Below are 26,313 nucleotides of genomic sequence, written 5' to 3'. Positions count from 1 at the left end.
ACCCTCCAATACTAAATTGGTGATTCCTTGATGTCTCAGAATATGTCCTACCAAGCGATCCCTTCTTCTAGTCAAGTTGTGCCACAAATTTCTCTTCTCCCCAATTCTATTCAATACTTCCTCACATCTAATCTTCAGCATTCTTCTGTAGCACCACATTTCGAAAGCTTCTATTCTCTTCTTGTCTAAACCATGTATCATCCACGTATCACTGCCATACATGGCTACACTCCATACAAATACTTTCAGGAACAACTACCTGACGGTTAAATCTATGCTCGATGTTAACAAATTTCTCTTCTTCAGCAACGCTTTCCTTGCCATTGCCAGTCTACATTTTATATCCTCTCTACTTCGACCATCATCAGTTATTTTGCTCCCCAAATAGCAAAACTCCGTTACTACTTTAAGTGTCTCATTTCCTAATCTAATTCCCTCAGTATCACCTGACTTAATTCGACTACATTCCATTATCCTCGTTTTGCTTTTGTGGATGTTCATCTTATATCCTCCTTTCAAGACACTGTCCATTCTGTTCAGCTGCTCTTCCAGGTCCTTTGCTGTCTCCGACAAAATTACAATGTCATCGGCGAACCTCAAAATTTTTATTTCTTCTCCATGGATTTTAATTCCTACTCTTAATTTTTCTTTTGTTTCCTTTACTGGTTGCTCAATATACAGATTGAAAACATGGGAGTAGGCTACAACCCTGTTTCACTCCCTTCCCAACCACTGCTTCCCTTTCATACCCCTCGACTCTTATAACTGCCACCCGGTTTCTGCACAAATTGTAAATACCCTTTCGCTCCCTGTATTTTACCCCCTGCCACCTTCAGAATTTGAGAGAGAGTATTCCAGTCAACATTGTCAAAAGCTTTCTCTAAGCCTACATATGGTAGAAACGTAGGTTTGCCTTTCCTTAATCTATTTTCTAAGATAAGTCGTAGGGTCAGTATTGCCTCACGTGTTCCAATATTTCTACAGAATCCAAACTGATCTTCCCCGAGGTGAGCTTCTACCAGTTTTTCCTTTAATCTGTAAAGAATTTGTGTTAGTATATTGCAGCCGTTGCTTATTAAACTGATAGTTCGGTAATTTTCACGTCTGTCAACACCTGCTTTCTTTGGGATTGGAATTATTATATTCTTCTTGACGTCTGAGGGTATTTCGCCTGTCTCATCCATCTTGCTCACCAAATGGTAGAGTTTTGTCAGGGTTGGTTCTCCCAAGGCTATCAGTAGTTCTAATGGAATGTTGTCTACTCCCAGAGCCTTGGAGTCTCATATCTCCCATTTCATCTTCATCTACCTCCTCTTCCATTTCCATAATATTGTCCTCTAGAACATCACCCTTGTATAGACCCTCTATATACTACTTCCACCTTTCTGCTTTTCCTTCTTTTCTTAGAACTGGGATTCCATCTGAGCTCTTGATATTCATGCAAGTGGTTCTCTTTTCTCCAAAAATCTCTTTAATTTTCCTGTAGGCTGTATCTATCTTACCCTCTAATGATATACGCATCTACATCCTTACGTTTGTCCTCTAGCCATCTCTGCTTAGCCATTTTGCACTTCCTGTCGATCTCATTTTTGAGACGTTTGTGTTCCTTTTTGCCTACTTCATTTACTGCATTTTTGTATTTTATCCTTTCATCAGTTAAATTCAATATTTCTTCTGTTACCCAAGGATTTCTATTAGCCCTCATCTTTTTACCTATTTGATCCTCTGCTGCTTTCCCTATTTCATCTCTCAAAGCTACCCATTCTTCTTAGACTGTACTTCTCTCCCCCATTCTTGTCACCCATTCCCTAATGCTCTCCCTAAAGCTCTCTACAACCTCTGGTTCTTTCAGTTTATCCAGGTCCCATTTCCTCAAATTCCCGCCTTTGCGCAGTTTCTTCAGTTGTAATCTACAGTTCATAACCAATAGACTGTTGTCAGTGTCCACATCTGCTCCTGGAAACTTCTTACAATTTAAAACCTGGTTCCTAAATCTCTGTCTTACCATTATATAATCTATCTGACACCTTCCAGTATCTCCAGGCTTCTTGCATGTATACAGCCTCCTTTCATGATTCTTGAACCAAATTCTACCAGGTAGTTTCCTCTTTCATTCCTTACCTCCATTCCATATTCACCTGCTATGCTTCTTTCTCTTCCTTTTCCTGCTATCGAATTCCAGTCACCCATGACTATTAAATCTTCGTCTCCCTTCACGATCTGAATAATTTCTTTTATCTCATCATATATTTCATTAATCTCTTCGTCATCTGCGGAGCTAGTTGGCACATAAACTTGTACTACTGTGGTAGGCGTGGGCTTCGTATCTATCTTGGCCACAATAATGTGTTCACTATGCTATTTGTCGTAGCTTATCCACATTCCTGCTTTTTTTCATTATTAAACCTACTCCTTCATTACCCCTATTTGATTTTGAATTTATAACCCTGTATTCAACAACCAGAAGTCTTGTTCCTCCTGCCACCGAACTTCACTAATTCCCACTATATGTAACTTTAACCTACCCATTTACCTTTTTAAATTTTCTAACCTACCTGCCGATTAAGGGATCTGACATTCCACCCTCGGACCTGTAAAACACCAGTTTCTTTCTCCTGATAACGTCTTCCTGGGTAGTTCCCACCTGGAGATCCGAATGGGGGACTATTTTACCTTCGGAATATTTTACCCAAGAGGACGCCATCATCATTTAACCATACAGTAAAGCTGCATGCCCTCGGGAAAAATTATGGCTGTAGTTTCCCCTTGCTTTCAGCTGTTCGCAGTATCAGCACAGCAAGGACATTTTGATTAGTGTTACAAGGCCAGATCAGTCAATCATCCAGACTGCCGCCCCTGCAACTACTGAAAAGGCTGCTGCCTCTCTTCAGGAACCGCACATTTTTCTAGTCTCTCAACAGATACCCTTCTCTTGTGGTTGCACCTACCGTATGGCTATCTGTATCGCTGAGGCATGCAAGCCTCCCCACCAATGCAAGGTCCATTTTTATGGGGGGGGGGGGGGGGGGGTTGTAGATCATATAGTTAATATAATTCTGTGTATTTTGTATGTATGTCATGATTTGTGTAATTATAGATCATATAGTTACACAAATCATGACATACATAAAAAATACACAGAATTATTTATAGAACATTTTTAAATCCTCATGAGGGTACACACCCTTTATTTTCAATGTCTTTGGATATGCCGACAGACCAACAGATATGCACCCGGATGTGGTACTTTTATAATAACATATGATCCATGGTATATTCTTTGCCACTTCTTGGTCCTCTTCTCCAGAAGTGAAGATCTTGAATGAGATCTCAATAGTACCAAATCTCCAACATTATAATATTGTTTCCTCGTTAATCCCTTGTTGTGTCTCTTCTTTCTCATAAGAGCTTTCTCTTTCATGTTGAGGTAATTATCACAAATTTTTTTCTTCCCATGAGATCCTATTTCAGGGTATCTTAGGTAATGCTTGCACCCGCTCATTATTTTCTTCGGTATTTAGGAGTAATTCTTCTGTAGTATAACCAGTAGTTGTATGTGGTAGGTTATTGATGATTATAGTGAAATCTTGCAACAGTTCAATCCACTTGGTTTTACTTCATTGAGCAGTAGGTTCTCATAAAGTGATTTAACTCTCTAAATACACATTTGATGGGACTCGCTCTGGGATTGTAACATGTTGTTTTGGCATGTGTAATATTTGCTTCCCATAAAGCCTTCCTCCAAGTATAGCAGGTGAAAATCATTGCATTGTCTGTCAGGCTCGTTCTTGGCTTCCCAACAGATGGAATAAAATCGGAACAATTTCTTGATAATGGATTTGCTGGTGGCTGACCGAATTGGGTACAACATCACATGTTTAGAAAATGTATCTAAAAATCCAACTATGTATTTACTACTACTCTTGCCCTCAGAACTGGTCCACAGATGTCTACAGAGGTCAGATCTAAGGGCTTACGTGGAATGATTGAGTGCATCTCATCTTGTGTACCTTTGTTACAAGGCTTGGTCAGCTGACAAACTTTGCACGTTCTCATAATCGATCTTAAAAGAGGCACAGTCCGCAGAGAAGTCAGATTTTACGTCCTTCCCCCCGAATACTCTCAATACCCAAAATATAGTCCTCTAGTAATTTATTTATTACTAGGAACATGCATAAAGTCGCTACATTTCCTATTCTTAATTCAATAAGAGTCTGTATCTTTACATTCTGTGCCCTGGTACCGATTGCACCTATAACGTCACAATTACTCGCAGGAAAGACTGGTAGTTTCCGGTCTTGTCAACCTCTCAAACATGGCTGTGGAGGTTGCATTCACATATGCACCAGAGTCAAGAATTACTTTAATGGTATGACCATAGACTTCTGCATATATTGCCGGTACAGGAACGGTCATGCGCTTGGCTGTACAATGCTGGATGTCATGCGTAAGTTCATCTACTAGTCTCTGTCCATCATTGCATTGGATCATAACAACTCTCTTGCCAGAACCCCTTACATCACACCCGACAAATTCTCCGGGCACGATCCGGTCATCTTTAGTTTAACAGATGGGTTCATCAGTGACATCTGTAATCAATGACAGTTACTCTCTCCAGTCATTTATGTTTGAAGATTGCTTGTTAATATTTTGTGGTTGACAATTTGGATTATTCCATTGGAATTGCTGATTATTGTGACTGTTGGTTGTGGTTATTTTGATTCGTGGTTTGCATTGGTTTGAATCTTTGCTTGTTAGGTTTCTTCTCTGCCCAGCGAAGTTGGAAATGCACCACATTGGTATTCAATCTTTGGTCGCCATTCAGATGTTGTTTATTACGCTGAGCTTGGAAGCCCGAGCTCTGCTGTGCTCTACTACTATTGTTGCTGCTCAGTCCTGGGTGATATGCAAAGTTCTTGTTTACACTAGCCGACAACCTATTCCCATGATTTAATGACTCAAAGGTGATGATGACAGAGAGTGTCTTCGACATTGTCTTCGGGAGCATACACGAGTTCTTCACACATCTTGACCGGTAACTTTGCCTTAATAATCTTCAAAATATCCACCTGTGGGACTGGAGTATCCCAGTATCTACTTTTATTCAGGTACTTCTCAAAATACTGGCACAAGTTTCCACTCTTGACTGAAAATGGTTCTGGGTTATAAACCTCTTTTTTTCAGTAGTTCTTGAATTCCCATAGACCAATACCTATTCAAGAACGTTCACTCAAATTCCTCGTAGGTGCCATAGGTTTCCATAATGTCTGTGCATCATAAACTGTCTTCCCCTTGTATGTATCCAGCGACAAAAGAAATCTTTTGCGCGTCAGTCCGTGCATGGGGTAAAACACCTCTGAACCTGCAGATGAAAATCACGGAGTTAACAGATTTCTTCTCCGGACAGAAGACTTTGAACTACTGGTGCTTTAGGACCTCCTTCTCCATCAACATTTGGGCATATACATTGTTGGGTGATATATTGCCATAAATAGTCAGACACCACATATGCGCCTTTTGTCGTAGGCGTCGGGCTACTCATCACTGACGTTGAATTCATCACATTTTGCTTCGGTTGGTCGGAAAATATGACGTGTGTCAGAACCACTTGCTCTTATTGGAACTTTCTTCAACCGATTTGGTTATATTGTCTTTCCACTTCAAGAACTCTTGACCAAATTGTTGGCTTATCACATCATTATCAATCTGGATAGCTGTGGAATCTGGTACATTAGCCAGTTGAAAGTTCTGCACAGCTTGTTGCAGTTGTTCATTAACACACTGGTGTCAACCTCTCTTCTATAACTGCGACACAGTCTGATTTGACAAGTTCCAATTTGGACACAAGAGACTCTACGGTTGTGGTAACATCTTTTACTTTGGTTTGAATTTTGGAGATTTCCTCATGAACTCTCTCCTGCGACAGCTTCAGATTTGCCTTTTCTGTAGCAAGATCAGTTTGCTTAAATGATCTACTTCGCATCTCAAATTCTCAAAATCTTTTGTGGTTGGCAATGACTCAACCATAGCAATATACTCTTGCATAGTTAGCCTGATATTTGCTTTTTCAGTAACCAGTGCCTCCTGCTGCTTAATGAGTCCGTCTTGTTTATCAGAGAGATTTGCCTGTTGTACTGCTAAAGTATGAACTATAGTAGAAATTTTGTATTGTTGTGCTGCCATTGATTCTTGTGTGGAGGCTATCCTAACTTGTTCAGTTGTAACAGACTGCACTTTAGCAGACATACATTGTTGATTTGCAGTTAACGTCTGCACCGCTTGGGATACACTAAGTAACAGACCTTAAATGTCAAACTCATAAGTCCTAGCTGTGGTCATTACAGGTACTGAACTATCAGTGGAAGGGGCTTCCTCAACTGACTGAATATTGTCCGTTGTATTCTGTCCCCATTCCATTCTCGACTGGGTGCGTGTCCTAACCATAAATCTGTAAATAAAAAATTTTCACACGACCCATGTAGTTTCAAAATACACACACAAAATCAGTACAAATCTACACTTGATTTTTTTAAAAAATATGCATCTACAACTAATAGAAATAGGAAGACTCTACAGGAAAGGACAGTATTAGATTCCAGACTGGTAAACTTGTTGTTGCTTGCCTGTAGCCTGGACATTCAGGTGATCTGTTAAGATTAACCATACAGCATCGGTCTGCCAGCCCCTCTGAAAGAAGTACAGGGTATGCAACGCAGAAACACACGTTATAGTACACTTCCTAACAATAGAATACATACATGAAAATGATACAAAATCCTAACAAGTTCCCTAACTTCGCAAGCAGTCCTGTCAACTGTTTGTCACTCTAAAATGAGATTGCTTCAATGTCGCAAAGAAAATATAAATTTACTTACTTGCTCTTTTGAATTTATGTCTTTGACAGAGATAAGACAGGTAGGCATTAAAAAACTCACCTTTGGATTTTTCGCCTAGATGCATACATTATAAAATTTTTACCTGACTAATACAAACAATCTGTGAAAAACTTTGACTATAGGTGAAGGTGGTTTTCTTCATGGCTGCTGTAAGGAGAGAACAGGTTAGGTACAGGAAGAGTTGGCAGTTGGAGGTTTCTTCTTCTCCAGTTCTCAGAGAACACCAGGCAAAGTCGGAGAAAACTGCTACAACTCCAATGAAGATGCTGTCTCCCTTAGCAGCTACAATATTCACAGTCGCTGTAAGATTTTCTTTTCTGAAAACAATTTCAGACTGATTAGGTTGAACAACAATGGCAGTATGATATCTTCTGACTAACAAACTGTTTGCTTAAGGAACGTCTTGAACATACAAGCTGATAGCAAAAATATTGCACGTCATCCGGACCGTGATAGTCAGATTTGCCCAGTAGGTGCACAGAAAAGAAAAAAACTTATTAGCCTTTGTAGTAGTCCTCTTTGAAGTTAGTCGTGCACCCGTGCGCACACCTATGCCTCTACATGGTGCTGGCTGGATGTGTGGTGCCAGTGCTGCATTTCGGCAGGTGGATTACGCTGTGGTGGGATTGTGTCGGGTGGGGTGGATGGAGGAAGAGAGGAGGAGGTGGGGGGAGAGCGATCGGGGGTGGGTAGCTTGTGGCTCAGAGGGACGCAGCTGCTTCACTGGCTGTGAATACAGGAAGGAGGGGCGACAGGTGCAGGGACATAGGCATGTGATGTACGGTTGTCAGAGCTGATGGGGAGCAGCACATGCTGAATGTGTGGGGATGTTAATTGGAAGAGGGTGACAGGATGGAGGAATGGGAAACTGTTGGGTGGAGAGTGTGGGGCATTGGGTTACTAGATACTGAGCCCAGCATGATGACGGGAGCAAAGGATGTGTTGTAATAGAACCTCCTGTCTAGATAGTTCAGAGAAGCTAGTGGTGGAGGAAAGGATCCAGATGGCTGTGTTGTGTAGCAGCCATTGAAATTAAAAATTTTATTCTCTGCTGCTTGGTGTCACTGTGTGGTCAAGTTCGTTCTTCGAAATAGCTTGGCAGAGGCCATTCATTGTGGTGGACAGGCGGTTGGTTGTCATACTGACTTCAAAAGCTGAGCAGCATTTGCAGCAAAGTTGGTAGACCTGACTCCTTTCACAGGTGGCGTGGCCTCTGATGGCGTAATATAAGACTGTGGCAGAACTAGAGTGAGAAATGCTGGTTGGGTGGATTGAGCAGGTTTTGTACCAGGGTCTTCCACAGGTATATGATCCCTGTGGCAAGGGGTTGATGGTGGGCGTGGCATGGGGATGGACTAGGGTGCTGTGGAGTTCGGGTGGGCAATGGAACATCAAATTAGGAGTGTTAGGAAGAATCCTGGGTAGGATGTTCCTCATTTCAGTTTATGATGGAAGAGACCCTGATGAAGGATATGGTTCAGTTGCTCCTGTCCAGGGTGGTATTGGCCAACAAGGGGGACACTCTTTCATATCTGAAACTTGGGGGTGGTGGGGAAATAGAAGGTATGTGAGGATATGGTATGGGAAATCTATGTTCAGGAGTGTAGTGCCTGTCCGTGAAGGCCTTTGTGAGACCTTCAGTATGCTGCTCAGCGGAGCTTTCATAACTGGAGATATGTCGTCCACGAATAACCAGCCTGTACGGGAGGTATTATTTGGTGTTGAAGGGATGACAGCTGTCCAGGAAGTGCTGCATGTTGTGTTGAGGAGGACAATGTAAAACAGATGGGAGAGAAAATGTTGAAGTTGTAGAGGAATGTGAATAGGATGTCTAGGCCCTGAGTCGAAATAGTGAAAACATTAACAATGAACCAGATTGGCATGTCACTGTGACTGTCCCCAACACTGGTGGAGCCTTTGTCTGCAGGGAGGATGATAAGGTCAGGATCTGTTTTCAGATTGTGTATAGCTCTTTTATAGAGGTGGATGATACTACTTGCAACCTCTGCTATAGTGACCCCATCCCTGAAGTGTAACACATCCTCCAGTTCCATTACGGATATTTTAGAACCCATGACTGTTAATTGAATGTAAATACATAAAACTGCAACCAGTCACTTTCTTGAGTACTTACTTAGTAGTCCGTGAACTGGTCTTCGAACCTTTTCGGGTTTATCTTCAGATGTTTTTCTGGAAGCTACATCACTATTTCTAACATGATACCGGTTGTTGTCTCTGTGACAAGAAGATGGAACACACTTCAATGTATCGCCATGACTATTGTTTATCTGTCGATATGGATGCAAAATTTAGTTTTTTGCTTACTTTGCCAGTATGGGCGGCTTTCTTCATTAGTGTCCATCTGTCTGCTTCCATTTTGATGGCCAATTGGTACATCTCTTATGTACCAATTGGCCATTAAAATTGAGGCAGACAGATGGACACTAAGGAAAAGGCCACCCATATTGTCACAGTAAGTAAAAAACTCAATTTTGCATCCATATCGACAGACAAACAATAGTTTTTGTTCAGCAATTACTTCAGAACATGGTGTTGGCAACTTCTGCTAATGCCACAAATAACAACAACACAAAAGAGTTTCCACTTGATTATACAGGGTGGTCCATTGATCATGACCGGCCCAAATATCTCAAAAAATAAACATCAAACGAAAAAACTACAAAGAACGAAACTTGCCTGGCTTGAAGGGGGAAACCAGGTGGCGCTATGGTTTGCCCGCTAGATGCCGCTGCCATAGGTCAAACGGATATCAACTGCATTTTTTAAATAGGAACCCCCATCTTTTATTTCATATTCATGTAGTACGTAAAGAAATATGAATGTTTTAATGGGACCACTTTTTTCACTTTGTGATAGATGACGCTGTAATAGTCACAAACATATGGCTCACAATTTTAGACAAACTGTTGGTAACAGGTAGGTTTTTTAAATTAAAATACAGAACGTAGGTACGTTTGAACATTTTATTTCAGTTGTTCCAATGTGATATGTGTACCTTTGTGAACTTATCATTTCTGTGAATGCATGCTGTTACAGCGTGATTACCTGTATAAATACCACATTAATGCAATAAATGCTCAAAATGATGTCCATCTACCTCAGTGCATTTGGCAATACGTGTAATGACATTCCTCTCAACAGCGAGTAGTTCACCTTCCGTAATGTTCGCACATGCATTGACAATCCACTGATGCATGTTGTCAGGCGTTGTTGGTGGATCACGATAGCAAATATCTTTCAACTTTCCCCACAGAAAGAAATCCGGGGACGTCAGATCCAGTGAACGTGCGGGCCATGGTATGATGCTTCGATGACAAATGCACCTGTCATTAAATATGCTATTCAATACCACTTCAACCGCACGCGAGCTATGTGCCGGACATCCATCATGTTGGAAGTACATCGCCATTCTGTCATGTAGTGAAACATCTTGTAGTAACATTGGTAGAACATTATGTGGGAAATGAGCATACATTGCACCATTTAGATTGCCATCGATGAAGTGGGGGCCAATTATCCTTCCTTCCATAATGCTGCACCATACATTAACCCGCCAAGGTCGCTGATGATCCACTTGTCGCAGCCATTGTGGATTTTCCATTGCCCAATAGTGCATATTATGCTGGTTTACGTTACCGCTGTTGGTGAATGACGCTTCCTCGCTAAATAGAACGCATGCAAAAAATCTGTCAGCATTCCGTAATGTCTCTTGTGCCCAGTGGCAGAACTGTACACGACGTTCAGAGTTGTCGCCATGCAATTCCTGGTGCATAGAAATATGGTACAGGTGCAATCGATGTTAATGTAGCATTCTCAACACCGACGTCTTTGAGATTCCCGATTCTTGCGGAGTTTGGCTGCTACCGATGTGCGAATTAGCTGCGACAGCAGCTAAAACACCTACTTCGGCATCATCATTTGTTGCGGGTCGTGATTGACGTTTCACATGTGGCTGAACACTTCCTGTTTCCTTAAATAACTTAACTATCTAGCGAATGGTCCGGACACTTGGATGTTGTCGTCCAGGATACCGAGCAGCATACATAGCACACGCCAGTTGGGCATTTTGATCACAACAGCCATACATAAACACGATATCGACCTTTTCCGCAGTTGTTAAATGGTCCATTTTTAACACGGGTAATGTATCACGAAGCAAATACCGCCCGCACTGGCGGAATGTTACGTGATACCACGTACTTATACATTTGTGACTACTACAGCGCCGTCTATCACAAAGTCAAAAAAGTGGTCCAACTAAAACATTCATATTTCTTTATGCACTACATGAATATGTAATAAGATACGGGGTTCCTATTTAAAAAAATGCAGTAGATATCCAGAATGAGATTTTCACTCTGCAGCGGAGTGTGCGCTGATATGAAACTTCCTGGCAGATTAAAACTGTGTGCCGGACCGAGACTCGAACTCGGGACCTTTGTCTTTCGCGGGCAAGTGCTCTACCAACTGAGCTACCCAAGCACGACTCACGCCCCGTCCTCACAGCTTTACTTCTGCCAGTACCTCGTCTCCTACCTTCCAAACTTTACAGAAGCTCTCCTGCGAACCTTGCAGAACTAGCCATGTCTCCGCAATATCCTTTCTTTCAGGAGTGCTAGTTCTGCAAGGTTCGCAGGAGAGCTTCTGTAAAGTTTGGAAGGTAGGAGACGAGGTACTGGCAGAAGTAAAGCTGTGAGGACGGGGCGTGAGTCGTGCTTGGGTAGCTCAGTTGGTAGAGCACTTGCCCGCGAAAGGCAAAGGTCCCGAGTTCGAGTCTCGGTCCGGCACACAGTTTTAATCTGCCAGGAAGTTGCAGTTGATATGTTTGACCTATGGCAGCGCCATCTAGCGGGCCAACCATAGTGCCATCTGGTTTCCCCCTTCAAGGTAGACGAGTTTAGTTCTTTGCAGTTCTTTTGTTTGAAGCTTATTTCGTGAGGTATTTGGGCTGGACACTATCAATGGATCACTCTGTATAGTCCTGCACTGGTGTCACAGCATACATTACTATGGAATAAAAAAATTCTACTTGCCCAATTTTGGTATTTGGTTAATTTAGCTTTCCCACTCCACATTTATATTCTTTTTAGTGTTTGTTTAATACAGTAACTGGCAAAAGAATTGAAATTTGGTATTACTGTGCGCTTTGAAAATAAATGATACTTTTTTCAAGTGATTTCCTCATATTTTAATGTAAGTTACTATGTAATGAATTTCTTTCACAGCCTCCATCAGTAAAATGTCTAACAAAGCTATGGCATCCAAATATCAGCGAGGATGGTGACATCTGTCTTAGTTTATTAAGACAAAATTCTATAGATGGGATGGGCTGGGCACCAACACGAAAACTGAAGGATGTGATATGGGGATTAAATTCTCTCTTTACGGTCAGTATTCGCAAGTACTGAAGTTACCTTTCAGTAATATAGCATTTTTTCTCTGTATAGCTTTCAACAAAGTAGATACAATAGCCTACATTATTCTTATTTTAAAAATGTGATACAATTTAGGGAAATCAGTGTTACTGGTGTGCTGTATTGCAATTTTAAAAAAAATGAACACATAGTCATTATGTTAGTTGTTTTTGTAACCGACATTTCATTTTTCAGTTTAATAAATCAGTTTTCCATCTTCCCCAAACATTCCACTTGCTTAGTGATGCCTGAATTGTGTAAAATATTCTTTATCAAAGCTCCATTGATAACCCCTGTTGAATACTCAGTATTTGCCAAGCTTCTGATTATCAAAACGGGAAAAAAAGAAAATATTGGGCATCAAATGCTAGAATTTTTTCATGTCATTAAATTTCGTCTGCTTGAATCTAGAGTTCCAAAAAGCATTTCATGTTTGTATTTTTTGCATGTTGATTCATAATAGTGTGTGGGTGACACTGCATGTGTGATTGAGAATTTTACGTAAAATCCTTCGTTCTGAAATTTCAATGAGACTTCAATTTTTATTGCAGATGAATTATTTGATAATGTTCAAATGTTAAAATCAACTGATAATGCATGCCAGATCAATGTTAAAACATAATTAATTCTCAGATGTATTGTAAAATGACAAAAAGGCAAAAAAATCAGGTAAGTTACAGTACATATGGAGGTTTATCAACAGTTACTCTTTCCACGGGGAAAGAGAGAACTATCATGATCCCAGAAGCGCCATCCTGAACCACTTTCCCCTGTGGGTCCAAGTGTTAGAATAGGCCCGAGGTATTTCTGCCTGTTGTAAGAGGTTACTAAAAGGAGTCTTACACCTTTCGGCCTTTGTGATGGTCCCCTGTCGAGTTTGACCTCCATTCTTCAAACTTTTTTTGAAGAGTGAGCCAATTGCGGAAGGGCGCTTCACAAGGTGCATGATGTCCACCGTGCATTGAGATCTTTAGCCCACTTTCTCGTTTTCTCATTTCAGTCCTGCTCATTCACCATCTCTTGGGCGAGGACACCTTCCTTGGAGCATTTTCCACCATGCACTATCGCTTTCTGTGTCGACGATGACCATGGACTGCTTTGCACCTGATATCCAGCATGGTAGCCAGTCCGTTGTGGTTGGGCTGCCATGTACCCTGTTGGTTGTAGCCCCCTGATCACACAGGGATCGCTCTGCTCATGCCTGCGCCATTAACTCCCCATGTATGCCAAGGGGTAGGTGCCCATCCCCCTGGGGCATTGGGACTCCCGGCAATGGCCATCGCACCTGGGTGGTGTCCGTGGGGAGGGCTCCTGGTTGGAGTGGGTGGCATCGAAGCGGATGACACGCGATGAAGCGTAGTCCATCGTATCTTGCTGGTGGTGAAACACCAGCAGTCTCTAAGCGTTCATGAGCTCAATTCAGCGCACAGAAGTATGACCCCAAATTGTTCCCCTCCCTGGTCACACCATGGGAGGAACGTCAGGCTAAGGATGGCAGTGGATCTTATTCGCCCCGGTACCTTGTATGTTCAAGAGCTGATGGGGATCTTTCATGACAATGAAGCCTCAGTTTTTTGTTGAGCATTTAGAGGACCAATTCAGGGAGGTGGAGGGCTTGTTCAATGAGATCTGCGTCAGTCTTGATAAAAACAGCATTCTCTGCCCAGTCACAGGCATTACTCGCTTGTGACAAGTTGGGGATGTTTCAGTTACCATCATGCCCCATAAGAGCTTATATATTGTCCAGGGTATTACATTCCACAGGGACCTTCTTTTGCAGTCTGATGATGAGCTGCATGCCAACTTAGAGTGGCGAGGTGTACATTTTGTCCGGCGTGTCCACCAGGGTCCGAGGAATAATCAGGTTGCCACTGGTGCCTTCATCTTGGCCTTCGAGGGTGATACATTGCCCGAGAAGGTCAAAGTGATGGTCTACCACTATGATGTAAAGCTCTATATCCCTCCCCTTGATGCAGTGCTTTATATGCTGGAAGTTTGGCCATATGTCTCCCCGCTGTACTTCGAGCGTCACATGTCAAGATCGCAGATGCCCATCGCATACCAATACTCTACGTGCGCTGCCCCACATCTGTGTCAGCTGCGGAGGGCACCATTCGCCTTGCTCGCCAGACTGCAGGATTCTCCAGAAAGAAAGGAAAATCATGGAGTTCAAGACCCTGGACCAACTGACCAACACTGAGGCTAAGAGAAAATTAGAACGCATGCAACCTGTGCATATGACATCATCTTACACCACTGCTACAACAGTTAAAATCCTGTCAGCTCCGCCAACCCCAGTCACCTCTCAGAGCCGGAAGACTACACTTGCCCCCTTGATGGTGGAGGGGCATTTCCCTCCGGTTGCTCCTGCATCACCTACTTCAGGAGCAACACCCTCTCCAACCATCGGGGATGCCCGTCCCTACGTCTAAGCTGGAGATGCGTAAATCTTCTTCGGCTTCTCTCGCTAGGAAGGGGTCCCTTGTGTCACTCCCTTCCCAGGTTTCTGCTAGTGGGAAAGATGACGCACACCAGTGGCTGAAGTGCTACAAAAATAGCTGGTCGTAGGGCTTTACGACCATCCTCTGTCCCGGAGACTGAGCCAGTGAAGTCCTCTTAGCCAGGGAAACCCAAGGAGCAGCAAGAGAAACCCAAAAAGAAAACACCTAAGGCCTATGAGCTCTGCATCTGAAGATGAGGTGGAGATTTTGGCGTCCGCTGAGGACCTACATCTCGCCAGACCCTCGGACACAATGGATATAGACTGCTCAGGCAATAAGTTGGTGGCAGCAGGTGTGTCTGAGGCACAAACTACCTCATTGAATGTTCCATGCCTTCCCAGTCTCACGATGATGTCATCCTCCAGTGGAATTGCGGCAGTTTTTTCCACCACCTGGCTGAGCTACGTCAACTGTTAAGCTTTACACCTGCTATCTGCATTGCCCTCCAGGAAATCTGGTTCCAGGCAATGCGGACCCCCTACCCTCCGCGGCTATAAAGGATATTACAGGAACCGTAGCGACTATAATCGAGCGTCAGGTGGTGTTTGCGTTTATGTCCTAAACTCAGTCTGTAGTGAACCTGTGCCCTTTAAAACCGCTCTTGAAGCTGTGGCTGTCAGAATAAGGACGACGCAGGAAATAACTGTCTGGATCATATATCTTCCTCCAGATGGTGCAGTACCCCTGAATGTATTAGCTGCACTGATTGATCAACTCCCTAAACCTTTCCTACTTTTGGGAGATTTCAAAGCCCATAACCCCTTGTGGGGTGGCACCGTGCTTACTGGCCGTGGCAGAGATGTTGAAACTTTACTGTCTCAGTTCGACCTCTGCCTCTTAAAATACTGGGGCAGCCACACATTTCTGTGTGGCTCATGGTAGTTACTTGGCCATTGATTTATCAATTTGCAGCCCAGGACTTCTCCCATCTATCCACTGGAGAGCAGCTGACAACTTGTGAGATAGTGACCATTTCCCCATCTTCCTGTCACTGTCTCAGCAACAGGCCCACGGACACCTACCCAGGTGGGCTTTAAACAAGGTGGACTGGGAAACTTTAACCTCTGCTGTCACTGTTGACTCTCCCCCACATGGTAACATCGATTTGGCGGTTGTGCAGGCAACTACAACAATTGTTCCTGCAGCAGAAAACGCAATCCCTTGGTGGAGCATCTCATAGCCTTTAAATGGCTCCATGCCCCTGTTCGCCAACTTATCAAATGACGGAAGCAGAAGTGTTGGGAGAGATATGTCTCGACCATTTTGTGCCATACGTCACCTTCCCAAGTCTGGGCAAAGATCAAACGTGTTTCTGGTGTGTTATCTACTGACGTAAATGCGATTGCCGAGCAGTCTGCTGAGCACTTTGCTTGAGCCTCTGCTTCGGAGAATTACCCCCCAGCCTTTTGTACTCTCAAACGGCAGCTGGAAGGGAATGTCCTCTTATTCACTACACACCACAGTAAACCCTATAACGCCCCCTTTACAGAGTGGGAGGTCCTCAGTGCCCTTGCACATTGCTCCGACACAGCTCCTGGGCCCAATCGGATCCACGGCCAGATGCTTAAACACCTCTCATCTGACTACAAGCAACAACTCCTCGTCGTCTTCAACCAGATCTGGTTTGCTGGCGTCTTTCCATCGCAATGGTGGGAGGGCACCATCATTCCAGTGCTCAAACCCGGTAAAAACCTGCTTGATGTGGATAGCTATTAGTCCATCAGCCTCACCAACATTCTTTGTAAGCTGCTGGAATGTATGATATGTCAGCAGTTGGGTTGGGTCCTGGAGTCATGTGGCCTACTGGTTCCATGTTAGGCGGCTTCCGCCAGGGTTGCTCTACCTTTGATAATCTAGCCCACAGTTTCCAGTTTTCGGCCTCAAAGTCGTGTGTCGTGCACTTCAGTTGGCGTCATACTGTTCATCTAGACCCAGAACTTTACCTTCATGATGATCCACTCACTATAGTGGAGACATATCGACTCTTAGGACTGGTTTTCGACGATCGATTGACTTGGCTCCCTCATCTTCGTTAGCGTAAGCAGAAGTGCTGGCAGCACCTCAGTGCCGTCCATTGCCTGAGCAACACCAATTAAGGTGCAGATTGCTCTACGCTGCTGTGGCTGTACAGAGCCCTTGTCCAGTCCTGAATCGACTATGGGAGTGTGGTTTATGGTTCGGCAGCACCTCCAGCATTGCACGTATTCAACCCTGTGCACCAGTGTGGGGTTAGACTAGCGACTGGAGCTTTTAGAACGTGTCCAGTGACCAGCGTACAGGTGGAGGCTGGGGTACCTCCATGGCAGATCTGACGTGCACAACTGCTCGCCAATTACGTTGCACACATTCATAGTTCTCCTGAGCATCTGAATTACCGTCTCCTTTTCCCACCTACAGCAGTCCACCTCCCACATTGGTGGCCCACGTCGGGGCTAATTGTGTTTCATGTGCGGTCCCTTCTCTCCGAACTGGAGTCCTTCCCTTTACCACCTCCACTTGAGATCCGTTCACATATGCCTCCATGGTGCATGTCTCAGCTGCAACTTTGTCTGGACCTTTCGTGTGGCCCTAAGGACTCCGTTAACCCTGGGGCTCTCCGCTGTCACTTCCTCTCGATTCTTGACATGTTCTGGGGCTCTGAAGTGGTTTACGCTGATGGCTCGATGGTTGATGGTTGTGTTGGCTTTGCCCACGTTCAGGGCGGCCATATTGAACAGCATTCCTTATCTGATGACTGCAGTGTATTCACTGCAGAGCTGGTGGCCACTTCTCGTGCACTTCAGTATCTCTGTTCATGCCCTGGGGTCTTTCCTTTATGTACTGACTCCTTTGAGCAGCCTGCAACTATTGATAAGTGCTACCCACATCATCCTTTGCTAGCGTCCATCCAGGAGTCCATCTATGCCCTGGAACGGTCCAGTCACTGAGTGGTGTTTGTCTGGACCCCTAGTCACATCGGAATCCAGGAAATTAACATGCTGACAGGCTGGCCAAACAGGCTACATGGAAACCACTTCTGGAGATGGGCATCCCAACAACTGACCTGCGTTCGTTATTGCGCCATAAGGTTTTTCAGCTTTGGGACATGGAATGGCAAAGTGTCGGATGCACAACAAACTGTGAACCATTAAGGAGACCACTAATGTGTGGAAGTCCTCGATGAGGGCCTCTCACAGGGGCTGTGTGGTTCTCTGCCGGCTCCACATTGCCCATGCCTGGGCGACCCATGGCTGCCTCCTGTGCTGTGAAGACCCACCTCAGTGTTGGTGCGGCTCCCGTTTGACAGTGGCCATATTGAACAGTATTCCTTACCCGATTGCTGCAGTGTATTCACTGCAGACCTGGTGGCATTCTTCTGCTCTGTCCTTTGAATGTCCTGCGACTTCATCTCCAGTTTCCAGACTCGTTATCATTGATTTTAGCAGACATCGCGTCAGTGGCTGATTTGGTTTTATGTTTCAGCTGTGAGGGTTGGTTTTACCATTCGATCTGAGTTTTAGAGCTTGTCCTTTGTCCCTCTGTGTCCTCCACCCTAGTGCTTTCAGGGTGGAGGTTTTAATATGTTGCAGGGTGACTGGCTTTTCCTTTTTATTTTCATGGTCGGCTAGCCACTGTATTCTACTTCCTTGTTTTACTCTCTTGTAACTGTTTCTTGCATCTCTCTGTTGTTTCCTTTTCCGCTTTTGTTCCTTCTAGTGTTCGTTGTCTTTCCTTTGTTCTTGTGGTCTTTCCTTTCTTTCTGTTTTGTGTTATATGTCTTGTCTGTTTTATTCTCACACTTATGGCATTATTTTATTAGCAGCAAGGGACTGATGACCTTGTAGTTTGGTCCCTCTTCCCCTCTTTTAAACCAACCAACCGTAACCACTTGCTATAAGGTGGCCTGTGGAGTGTAGAAGTAGATTTAGTATGTTTACCTACCATTAGCTCTTCCTTTCTTGTTCCGCCCCTCAGCCACCTTTAACCTCATTGGTGTAGTGGCTCAGAAATGTGTAAGGGGCATTAAAGTGAAACCCGGTCACTAGTGTAAGGTAACGGTAACAATTTTATTAACTCAAAAATATAGTTATACACAGTACACATACTCAGAAATAGTCACCAAAGCTGTTGGCACAATTACACCATTGTGACACTAGCTGGTTGATTCCATCCTTGAACAAGCTAGTAGGCTGCTCTAGGACCCAGGCCTGGACCCAGTCACACACTTCATCATCCATTGCAAATTGATATCTGCGAATAGCCTGTTTTAGAGGTCCAAACACATGAAAGATACGTGGTGAAAGATCGGGATTGTACAGTGGATGTTCCAATGTTTCCCACCGAAACTGCTGCAATGTCGTCTTCACCACATTGGCCGTGTGTGGGCGGGCATTATCACCTGCAGGAGGATAACGCCATTAGACAACATACATCGGCATTTCGACTTAATGGCTCATTTAAGGTTCTATAACGTGGCTTGATAATGCTGGGCATTGGTGGTGGTTTCCCATTACAGGAACTCGACAGGCAGTGGGCCCTTGTGGTCAGAAAAGTACATCATGACCCTACCAGAACTGGTGTGCATGGCCTTTGATTTCTTTGGAGGTGTACTCACCATACACAGCCTTCATCCGTAGATACATTTCATGGTTTCCATATCCCTCCGCCACCAAAAATCGAATCGCTCCTCTTTGTTCCTGCGTACTCGCCTACATGTTCGGTAGTGGACGATAACTTGGGTGACCAACTTCGCTTTGGCGTGAAACCACACTGATGCTATGAAACATCAAACAGTGCACACCACCAGTTTCTATACAAATATATGGGGCCACAATACATGCAGTTACGTTGTGCCACCTTACGTGTAAGGCAAAGGTAGGCGCACTGACCAGGTTTCATTTGAATAAACCTCATACATGCCTGTCGCAGCTGTTTACATCTAGTGAAGATAACATCAGCTCGCTAGCTTGACATTTCATTGCATTGGGTTCCAGAGGAGGTGGGACATACCATTGCCTCCTTTTTTCTATTCCGTTCTCATAGATTATATTTTACCACACGCTGATTTATTATAGAAAAACTAAGTAGGTGTTGAAGGTACACTTAGATTTGAAGATACATGAACTGTATATTTGCTTGTTACATGCTGTTCAAAAGACTGGACATTGTCTTCCTTGAAGATCTGATGAATTTCGCGGTTTTGTGGATTTGACAATTTTAAGTGTTTTTATGCAAGTCTTTCCTGCAATGCCACTTGTATCTCAAATTTGGTAAGAATGTGAACTGTTTTCAGATTTAATGATTGGTTGTCTTTCTCATATTATTTATTGCGAGAATATTATAAATCCAAAAGTGGTGTGTGATACTTAGGAACTGAAAATATCTTACCCTACGTTGGCAGAACTATCCTTTGAAGAACAGTTATACTGTTACTTATCTAATCCACAAACATATTTATTTCAGTCCATCCACCAACATTTGAAACTACATAATTTTCAAAATTATAAATAATTTCTTCTGTAATTTAATTTTTGCTTCTTGTGTTTGTTCAACAATAATTTTCATATGTCCAGAAAACCTTCAGTGTGTAAGCAGACAGCTATGAAAGTGAAACACCTCCTTATAAACGTTAACTGCAAAGTTAAATTATAGTAGAAAAAATACACAAGAGCCCATTGGCATGGGGCTGTGTTTCTGAAATGCCATTATTGATGTATATCGGCCACATGAAAGGTGGCTATCAGCCTGATGCAGCGTCGGGCGGCAAATTGTCTCATGCTTGGTGACAGTAGGTGCTGTTAGGGAAACTTTTTAGAAAAAAAGTTTCTCGCTCCTTACTGTCTCACATAACCGCTTAATAACGAACTGGAAATTTTTTCATTATTCATTGTAGTAATTACAGTGCTTCAAAACAAAATCAACTTGTTACAGGTAAACCAAAGAAAGTGTTATAAATTTTACAGTCATAGGCTAATTTGCATTTGACACACTTTAGGTCATACATTGCTGCACAGAAAGTGTAGCTAACGTATTGAAATAATTTTAATCACAGAATAGAGTGCTCTCTCTCTCTCTCTCTCTCTCTCTCTCTCTCTCTCTCTCTCTCTCTCTCTCTCCGGCGATAAGCAATAAGAGCCTTTATCTTTCAGAAACGGTGGAAGATAGTGAAACAAGAATTTTGCCAAATACAAATTAATGGTTCTTTGCTGTAGGAAATATCTTTATCTATTAGGAAATAGAACTAACGGTGTTATTTTTCAATGTAAAGATTTACTTTTTAATGACATTCAACGGATCATAAAAGTACAAAGATGTGCCATATGTCAATGATTAGAGGGAAACAAACACAAAAAACCAGAAAATACAAATGTGCTATTACATCTGGTGAGGAATTTTAAGTAAAACCACTACTGTGGCTTGATTCTTCGCAGTTATGTACTGTATTTGATTTACATATTGTTGTTGTTATTGTTGTGGTCTTCAGTCATGAGACTGGTTTGATGCAGCTCTCCATGCTACTCTATCCTGTGCAAGCTGCTTCATCTCCCAGTACGTACTGCAGCCTACATCCTTCTGAACCTGCTTAGTGTATTCGTCTCTTGGTCTCCCTCTACGATTTTTACTCTCCATGCTGCCCTCCAATACTAAATTGATGATCCCTTGATGCCTCAGAACATGTCCTACCTACCAGTCCCTTCTTCTCATCAAGTTGTGCCACAAACTCCTCTTCTCCCCAATTCTATTCAATACCTCCTCATTAGTTATGTGATCTACCCACCTAATCTTCAGCATTCTTCTGTAGCACCACATTTCGAAAGCTTCTATTCTCTTCTTGTCTAAACTATTTATCATCCATGTTTCACTTCCATACATGGCCCCACTCCATACAAAGACTTTCAGAAACGACTTCCTGGCACTTAAATCTATACTCGATGTTAACAAATTTCTCTTCTTCAGAAACACTTTCCTTGGCATTGCCGTTCTACATTTTATATCCTCTCTACTTTGACCATCATCAGTTATTTTGCTCCCCAAATAGCAAAACTCCTTTACTACTTTAAGTGTCTCATTTCCTAATCTAATTCCCTCAGCATCACCCGAGTCAACTCGACTACATTCCTTTATGCTCGTTTTGCTTTTGTTGATGTTCATCTTATATCCTCCTTTCAAGACATTGTCCATTCCGTTCAACTGCTCTTCCAAGTCCTTTGCTGTCTCTGACAGAATTACAATGTCATCGGCGAACCTTAAGGTTTTTATTTCTTCCCCATGGATTTTAATACCTACTCTGAATTTTTCTTTTGTTTCCTTTACTGCTTGCTCAATATACAGATTGAATAACATTGGGGAGAGGATACCCCCCGTCTCACTCCCTTCCCAACCACTGCTTCTCTTTCATGTCCCTCGACTCTTATAACTGCCATCTGGTTTCTATTTACATATTAGCAGTAACATAAGTGAAGAAATAAAATGTTTATTTTTATTCTGATAATGAGCTTTTATACAGAGTGTTTGTTTTAAATTAAGAAAATGAGGGATTGTATGAAAAAAATGTTTTAGATGAAAAGTTAATATTAGTAAAGGGACATCAGTCTGTGCTACAATTGGCCACTTTCTAACCACCCCTCTTAAGTTTTGGGGGATGTCACCTTTGTATTTTCAAATGGGGGAAACCCCTATTTCTATTGTGTATTAGGATTCTACACAAAAACTACATACTGTTTATTCAAACTATTGTTTTCCATTTGTGGTAGGTGGAGCTGTAACTGACAAATATACAATGTGCTTGTTTTTTGCATTTGATTCTGTGTTTCATTTAAGATGTAAATGCTCTCTTTGTTTCACACCGCTAATTCATGTCCCGCAGTGCAGTGCCAAAATAGTATGTTGCGGGAGGACGTGTTCCACTCCATATACGATCTCTCACTTAGTTGTGTGTATGTGCCAGCTTTACCATGCAAATAATTTGTGGTTACTGTTCCTGAAGCTAATTGCTTTTGTGGGCCTGCTATGCTAGACAGTGACATGCGACTTCTTACTCTCTGCAGTGTGTGTGGGTACTGAAAAAGAGCTCTGATCTGTCCAAGCTACTAAATGTTGTAAACAGCTTTGCGGTAATTCTTCTGTATTTTACGCACAATGTTTTTTGTGTACAACCGCAGTTAAGATGATTGGTGACTAGATATCTCTTATTTTGTAGCTCATAACAGATTACAGCATATAAACATGTACTCCTTTTACATTATAGGAAAGCACATAACCGAATAATGATTCTTCCATCATTTTCTGGCATTTACTTGTTCGCCAGTGCTTCTTACTCTCTGGTTTTACAGGTACCTCAAGCCGCAATGCCAAAGCATAAGCACATCTCCACAGCAGGTAGAAATGCGCATTTGCAGTCATGCCTTATCAAGTTGCTGCTTTCTTTTAGCATCCATCTGCACATACATCAAGCAAGGGCATATGCAGTGGGATGTTACACACTTAACAACTGCCTAAGATCACATTTTCCATTTCTAAAAGTATCTTTCATTAGCCTAAGTGGTCAAAAGTGGAACATGTTATTTCAGAGGATCACCATATTACACCACAAGATGTGAAGCACTGCTGCACCAATGGGAATGAAACTGCTCCCCTGAATGTGACTTTGGTGAAGAGCAGCAAATGGTACATCACATAACATTTGAATGTTCACTCATAGCATTCAGAGGGGTAATGGAAAACCTTCAGAATTTGTCTCCAGAAGCTTCTGATGGGATTTCAGATGTGGACTAAGAGCTATTACAAACTTGAGATGTTGTGTATCTGTGTAGAAATCTATAGATTTGTTGTAAATACTTATCTAGTATTTCTCCTATCTTAAAATGAATAACTACAGAAGTATTCACTGTGGGTAAATAGTTTTAAATATCTTCCTAGACACCTTCTTCAAAAACAACTTGTAGGAAAGTTCTGGCAGAATGTAAACACCATGTGAATGTAATTGAAGTGCGGCTACTCACAGAGGTCAAGTGTGGGCTGCAATTATTGTATGACACCGAAATCTAGTAGATATTCTAATGTGTTAATGTGGAACTGGAACACTGGAAAAAAAACAGTAATCCAATTTTGGTCATCAGGTGCAAAATGGTGCTGTGAATGCAAGAAAGATGTGTAGAAATATGTTCATATGTAATGGATTAATAACGGGACGTGTGCAGAAAAGGTGAGAGAAGCATAATGTTGATTTTATTGTTAACCATCACCTACACAATTTGTTCAGTATGAACACTGCAGATGACTAGGTGCTCTACAGTGCCATATTTTTGGTGGCCAAAATTGGAACAAATTTTTTTTCCCAATGTAAATCGGTTCTGCATTATTGTATCTTCGAAGTTTCGCTTCCATACAATAATTAGAGCGCACACACACACACACACACACACACACACACACACACACCTACCTACCTGTGCCCATTGGCTAGAGACACAATGCCAGGATCGCATTTCGGCGGTTGAAATAGGGTGGCGTTGGTGGTTGTGTCAAGGGGCAGGTGGAAGGGAAGAGGGGTGGGAAGCTGGGAGAGGGTTTGGGGTGGGTGGCTAGCAGCTCGTAGGAAGGGTTCAGTTTGCGACCCAGGAACACAGGAGTGAGGTGTGACAGTTGCACAGGCTGGACGTGTGAGGCACCGCTGTCAGAGCCGGAGGGGAACCAGTTCACGCTGAAGATAAAGTGGAGACGTGAATTGGAGTTTTAGGATGGAGGAGGAGGAGGAATTTGTTGGGTAGGGAGATTGGTGGCAGTGGGTTACAGAGGATTTAGCCTGAGGCCGGGACAGTTAAGGGAGCGGAGTATGTTTGCTAGAGTAACTCCTGCCTGCATAGTTCAGAGGAGGTGGTGGTGGAGGGGCGGATCCGTATGGTTGAGTGGTGAAGCAGTCATTGAAATTGAGCATGTTACATTCAGCTGCATGTTGTGCCACCGGATTATCAACTTTGTTTTTGGAAACAGTTTGGTGGTAGCTATTCATTCTGATGGACCTTGTTGGTAATCATACTGACATAAAATGCTGAGCAACATTTTCAGCAGAGTTTGTCAACATTGCAGCTTTGACACATAGCCTGGCCTCTGATGGGTTAGGCTAAGCCTGTGATAGGATTGGAGTAGGAAGTAGTGGGTAGAGGTAGGGCATGGGAGTGGCATGGGGACAGAAAGGATAGTTGGAACGAGTGATGGAACACCGTTACAGGATGGGTGGGGAGGGTTTTGGACAGGATGTCCCTCATTTTAGGGCAAGATGAGAGAGAATCAAAGCCCTGACGAAGAATATGGTTAACCAGTTCCAGTTCAGAGTGATATTGAGTGCTGGGTGTTGGGGAAGGCTCTCCTTTGTGGCTTATTCCTTTGGATGATGGTATGGTTGGGGTGTGTGAGAATATGGAATGGGAAATCTATTTGCTGAGTAGTTTCGGGCAGGGGGCGGTGACTGTCTCTGAAGGCATTCATGAGATCTTTAGCATAATAGATAATAGTTCTTCTCACTGCAAGTGTGTCATCCACAGGTGGCCAAGCTGTATGGGAAGAACTTTCATGGTGTGGAAGGGGTGGCAGTGTCGGAACACAGGTACTGTTGGTGGTTAACAGGTTAAATGTGAAGAGAGGTTTGGATGGGGCCACCAGAAAAGTGGAGGTCAACATCCAGGAAGGTGGCACTTATGATTGAGGAGGACCAGGTGAAATGGATGGGAGAGGTGGTATTGAAGTTGGGAAGAAATGAGGATAAGGTATCTTGGCCGTGAATCAAGATCATGAAAACAGCTTTCTACATCTACATCTACATTAATATGCTCAAACCACCTAGAAGTGCATGGCAGAGGGTATTTCCTGTTGTACTATTAGTTAGGATTTCTTCCCATTCCATTCAGGAAAAATGGTTCAAAGCATCTGTATGTGCTGTAATTATTGTAATCTTTTCCTCACGAGACTTACATGAGCAGTACGTAGGGATTGTAGTATATTCCTAGTCATCATTTAAAGCTGGTTCTTGAAATTCCGTTAGTAGACTTTTTCGGGATAGTTACGTCTATCTTAAAGAGAAAGCTAGTTCAGCTTCTTGGTAACACTCTCCCATGGGTAAAAAAAAAAACCCTTCACCATTCATAGTGGCCTTCTCTGTATACATCGAATATTCCCAGTTAGTCCTATTTAGTACGGGTCCCACACACTTGGGCAATATTCTAGAATAGGTTGTGTGTGTGATGTGTAAGCAATTATCTTTTTAACGATGTTATGAAAACGATAGTTGCTACTCACCTTATAGCGGAGATGCTGAGTCGATAGGCACAACAAAAAGATTGTCACAAAATAAGCTTTCGGCCTTTATTTTGTGACAGTTTCTTGTTGTGCTTTTCTGTGACTCAGCATCTCTGCTATATGGTGAGTAGCAACTATCCTTTCCATAATATTGTTACATTCCATCCTGGGCAATCTCCTTTTTAGATTGATTGCACTTCACATATA

The 26,313-nt window shown here is 42.9% G+C and overlaps 1 protein-coding gene across 4 annotated transcripts in view; it reads left to right on the top strand.

The window, feature by feature from the left end:
- The window catches only part of LOC126480720 (NEDD8-conjugating enzyme UBE2F-like), a 69,595-nt gene that overhangs the window by 30,660 nt on the left and 12,622 nt on the right, over positions 1–26,313 (top strand). For all 4 annotated transcript variants that reach the window (XM_050103978.1, XM_050103979.1, XM_050103977.1 and 1 more), the window contains one exon: positions 12,143–12,304. In XM_050103978.1, coding sequence (XP_049959935.1) covers positions 12,143–12,304 — 162 coding nt within the window. The remainder of the gene's footprint in view (positions 1–12,142; positions 12,305–26,313) is intronic.

Source organism: Schistocerca serialis, chromosome 5 (assembly GCF_023864345.2).
Source record: "Schistocerca serialis cubense isolate TAMUIC-IGC-003099 chromosome 5, iqSchSeri2.2, whole genome shotgun sequence".
Taxonomy (NCBI): Eukaryota; Metazoa; Arthropoda; class Insecta; order Orthoptera; family Acrididae; genus Schistocerca; species Schistocerca serialis.
Note: the sequence above shows the minus strand (reverse complement) of the source record. Positions and strands in the feature narration are given on the sequence as shown.